This window comes from Austrofundulus limnaeus, unplaced genomic scaffold (genome assembly GCF_001266775.1).
Source record: "Austrofundulus limnaeus strain Quisiro unplaced genomic scaffold, Austrofundulus_limnaeus-1.0 Scaffold137, whole genome shotgun sequence".
NCBI classification, from domain to species: Eukaryota; Metazoa; Chordata; class Actinopteri; order Cyprinodontiformes; family Rivulidae; genus Austrofundulus; species Austrofundulus limnaeus.
This window is the reverse complement of record NW_013952539.1, coordinates 133,402-137,963: the sequence shown is the minus strand read 5'-3', so window position 1 is coordinate 137,963 and position 4,562 is coordinate 133,402. Positions and strand designations below refer to the sequence as shown.

Below are 4,562 nucleotides of genomic sequence, written 5' to 3'. Positions count from 1 at the left end.
GTCGCACTTTTCAGTTTTTTATTTGTAAAAAATGTTTTGATTCATGTAAAATTTTGCTTCCAGTTCACAATTGTATACCACTTTGTGTTGGTCTTTCACATTAAATTCCAGTGAAATATATTTATTTTTGTGGTTGTAATGTGACAAAATATGGAAAAGTTCAAGGGGTATGAATACTTTTGCAAACCACTGTATGTTCTACTGACTGTGAGGTAGATAAAACACTGATGAAGACTCTCCTAGATCTTTTATTTTAAATCGTCATTTTACTTCTCATCCAAGGTGTTTTCTCAATTTAACTGGGCTGAACTAAAAAGTAAGCCACTCTCTCTCCTGTGAGTGTTTATGTTTGCTTGGTCCACTTGCAAGACGTTTGGTTTATGTGCTTGAATGAAGGTGAGAATTCAAATTCAAATGCAGTTTAAAATTATAATTCCCAAAGCTAGGGATGGAGGTTATGGGATGCAAAACATCAAGTTTGGAGTCTTGAGATTATTTCTGAGATAATTTAAATTTAAAAACGGCTGCAAAATGTTATTTCCCCCCTCAAATGTGTTGTAAATAAATTAATATAGTCTATTGGTGGTTGTGGTCATTACATATTTTTTATTTATTGGCCTAATTACAGTGTTTGCAAGCTTTAACCAAACAGAATTGTAACTATTTGAGTAGCAAACTAAAGATTCACGAGTTTAAATCTTGAAACTTTGCATTTGTCAGACTGAAATGAGAAAGCTCTGCAGATGAGAAAAAATAATGTCACAAAACATTTGTTAGAATTTAGCTGAACAATTCAACACATACTGTATGACAATTCTAAATCCTTGACGTATTTATTGAAAGAAAGTGTTTCTGATTTGATTGTTAGACGTCCAATAAATTAATCTGTTTTCCCTGGATTCCCCAACCAGCTCTAAGAGGTAACAAAATATAAAACCTACTGCTCTGATGGCAGAACCTGACCAAATTTGTATTTATTTTTACAGTCAAAAAATGTGCAAAGACCCGGAAATGTTTAACAGAAGCCCTACATATTTCAGCTTCTACAGATGAGCCTTTAGAGCATCTTTTAAAACGCTTAGTGAGACAGTTTGCATGTAGCAGAAACCAACTTCCCCATGACTCAGGAAACACGTTGCACTCTCAACACCAGTGACTCCACTTGGTGAGCTCCGCCCTCTCAAAAAAATAAAAAAACAGCTCCAAGCTTCATGTAAAATTCAAAAGAGGCCAGCGTAGCAAATAGAACAGACATGTGAGTAAGTCTAATTCACATGTGGAGCTGTGTGAAGGGGCCAGCAGCAGTAATCACAGCAACAGAACGAAGCGTGCTGTCATTTACTGTGATAACAGCTATGATTAATACAGTGACACTCAATTTAGAGCACTACAGAACAAAAGAACAAAAACAGCTGGGATGTGCACAGCGTGTGTGTGTACCGATTGGATAAGGCGGTCCAGGTCCTCCACTTCAAAAGTGTGCGGGTTCACGTGGTTGAGGTGCTCAAACTGTTTCAGCAGGGCCTGGTGGTCAATGATATGACCTGAAACAAAGGAAGAACGACTATCAGCTTTAGGGCTTTTTTTAGTGAGTTACTAGAAACCAGAGGTGTAAAGTAACTAAATACTTTGCTACTATACTTAAGTAGAATTTTTGGGTATCTGTACTTAACTTGAGTAATCATTTTTGAGCCTACTTTTTACTTCTACTTCTTACATTTTCACATAGTTATCTGTACTTTCTACTCCTTACATTTTTTAAAAAGGCAAGAAATTGAAAGTTGTTATTTTTATTTTGTTTTTGCTTGTTTTCATTCCAGCTTGTTATTGTAAAAAATAAATGCTATCCATATAAATTGTGCCTCCTAGATAGACTGAATTTAATTGTGGTTGAATGAAAAGTATAAATATATAAAATTCTGATACCGTATTAGTTTGTACACAAACAAATCATGTCACACTCCAGCAGGACATAATCATTAAAATAAAAGGACTGTACTTAAGAAGTATTTGTATTTCATGAATTATATTATTGCATTTGGCCGCAGCCCTCATATAGATTTTCATTTTTGAGAAAAGCATTGTGCAGCCTTGATATATGTATATAAACTGAAACAGCTGGACTACTTCATCCTAAATTTAACATAAATTAATTATTTTAATACAACAGTCATTTCTGCATTTTTTTGGGGAGGTCACCTCCTAATAAATGTCCTTACAGAAAATCTAACTGCTCATTTTAAATCAATACTTTTACTTTTAATACTTAAGTACAAAAAATATCATAAGATTTTTACTCAAGTAATATTCCTAAAGGAGACTTTAAATTTTACCAAAGTAATTTTTTGATAAGATACTTGTACTCTTACTCAAGTATCACTTTGTGGTGCATTTGAGACATTCACAGAGACCGTGTGACTGCAACATCAGGAAGCTGATGCAATGGTTACGCTTCACTGAGTTAAAAAAATCTATAAAATTGTTTAAACTGGGTTTCAATCCAAATAAATAATGCTTTATTGCTGAGCAGACCACTTGATCACGACCCAGCCTCTGTCCTGAAACACAGAACGTGTCGAGTAACTTTAGGAAGTCCGATATGTCGACGTCACATCAGCAGGAGACACTCACCCTTTTCATTCTGGAGATCAAGTTTGGCTTTGATGAGCACCCTCAGCCGGTTCATCTCCTCCCTCTTCAACTCGTCCAGCTTAGTTCGAAAGTTGTGATGGACAAAGTCCAGCTCTTTGGCCAGTTTGCCTTGCTGCAGGCCAAGAGGAAGCAAAGCACATAGTTCAATTAAAAGTGCTTGTGCAAACAGTGGGCGTTTTTAGTGAGTTTGCACCTTGATGTCATCCATGTTGGCGTTTTTCAGCTTCTCTCTAAAATGGGGATCTTTCTCCAGGTACTCGATGACTTCCCTGAGGTAGCGGTCGTAGTGCAGGCCGGTGTCCTGTCAAACGACATAGCTCGTATTTATCTTGTTGGACACTAATTAGGGCCATTACAAATACATTCCTGGTCATTTAACCTAAAGCCACAAATGCTTCAGCTGCTTCGTTGTTTGTTTTTCCATCAGCCAACGCACAGACGATATTTCAGTTTGCCATCAGCCTCACATGACGTTTTTGGTCAAACCTACATTTTCCCTGAATTTAAAGAACTTCTTTGAACTCACAGCACTTTGTGGTGCGTCCAGTTTGTCCTCCTGGGGCTCTTCTTTGGCCTTCTCCACGCCAATGGGCACTGAGTGGATACACAACCATAAACTGAGCAGAACCAGCCCGCAGTGGGCCAGGGCTTTACTCTGCACCATCTACACACAGAGACACAACAATTTTTTCATTTTCCTATGATTTGTCACTTTTACATGAAAATGTGGACATCTAATCATACAGCAAGTATTTTCTTTATTCGCTCTCTTTCTTTTATAAGAGAAACAGAGCAGTCAGTGGCAGCAAAGTACTTTATCCTTACAGAGGACAACACCCATCATTTCCCAATAATTTCCCAATTTTCCTCTAAAAGATAAAATAAGACCTCACATGAAATTATGCAACTAATCCCCCTGAATCAACAACACACAAAGCGAGACTATTTTTAACCTGTTGTATTACAGGTTAAAGGTAAGTGCACCGGTGCCACTCAGTGAAAAGCATAATCTGAACAGGTTGTTTACCAGTGATGATGGTAGCTAACAGAGCAGCCAGGCTCAACAAAGCAAATTAATGAATTACGTCACGTCAGAGAAGACTTACTTGTTAAATTGTGCTAAATTTGAGTTCCTCTTTTTATTCCTCGCCAAGCTTACTCTCAGCTGAGTGCTGTTGGAAGTGCCTGAGACTCAGCGGAGCTTATTTCCAGCCGTCATTCGTCTCTACACCAATACAAGTGTAAAGAGGAAAAAAACTCGTAGTTTCCATAGAGACGTCCCGCCCCTAGCGGCTCCTATTGGACAGCGAGGATACATTCGCTTTAGAAAACAGTCGCGTTGCAAGCTGACGGGGCGACGCACCTGTCAATCAAAGGGGGTCGAACTCGAGCGAGCGGTGGCTGTGCGTGGCGTTCAGGTTACCCCGGACAAAATCAAACTGTTGGGATTCACGGCAAAATTACAAAACTAATCTTTCAGAGATTAAAACTCAATTATCTTTGTCGTTCACGTGTTTTCATTCAAAACGAAAGGATATTAAAAACTAAATTATTTTAAACCGTTTTGTAGTGAAACTAATTTGTTTGTTTTGGTGTTGCAAAAACCTTGCATGCACCTGCTTCATAAAGATGAAGTTAAACAGAGGAGCCCAATGTGGGGCCCACGGGCCAAATTTGGCCCGCCAAGCCATTTAATTTGGCCCACCAACAGTTGCCAAAGTTACAAGGTTGTAACCTGTTATCCTATGTAGAAACACAGTATTTCCATTGGTCAAATGACTATATAAAAGGGCTGTAGTGAAGGTTTTCATTTATGGTGCTGACTTTATCTTTGATTTTTTTTAAGATTAAACATGAAACATGAAATGACAACAAGAAATATTTACAGTGGTTTGCAAAAGTATTCATAC

The 4,562-nt window shown here is 37.9% G+C and overlaps 1 protein-coding gene across 1 annotated transcript in view; it reads right to left on the bottom strand.

Annotated features, from left to right (window-relative positions):
• Positions 1-3,219, bottom strand: part of LOC106522808 (nucleobindin-2) — a gene marked incomplete at its 5' end in the record, with an annotated part of 16,186 nt that extends 12,967 nt beyond the window's left edge. The window contains 4 exon segments of the mRNA XM_014015985.1: positions 1,441-1,544; positions 2,632-2,764; positions 2,846-2,953; positions 3,179-3,219. Of these exon segments, the coding sequence (XP_013871439.1) occupies positions 1,441-1,544; positions 2,632-2,764; positions 2,846-2,953; positions 3,179-3,219 (386 nt within the window).
• Positions 3,220-4,562: the final 1,343 nt, after the last annotated feature.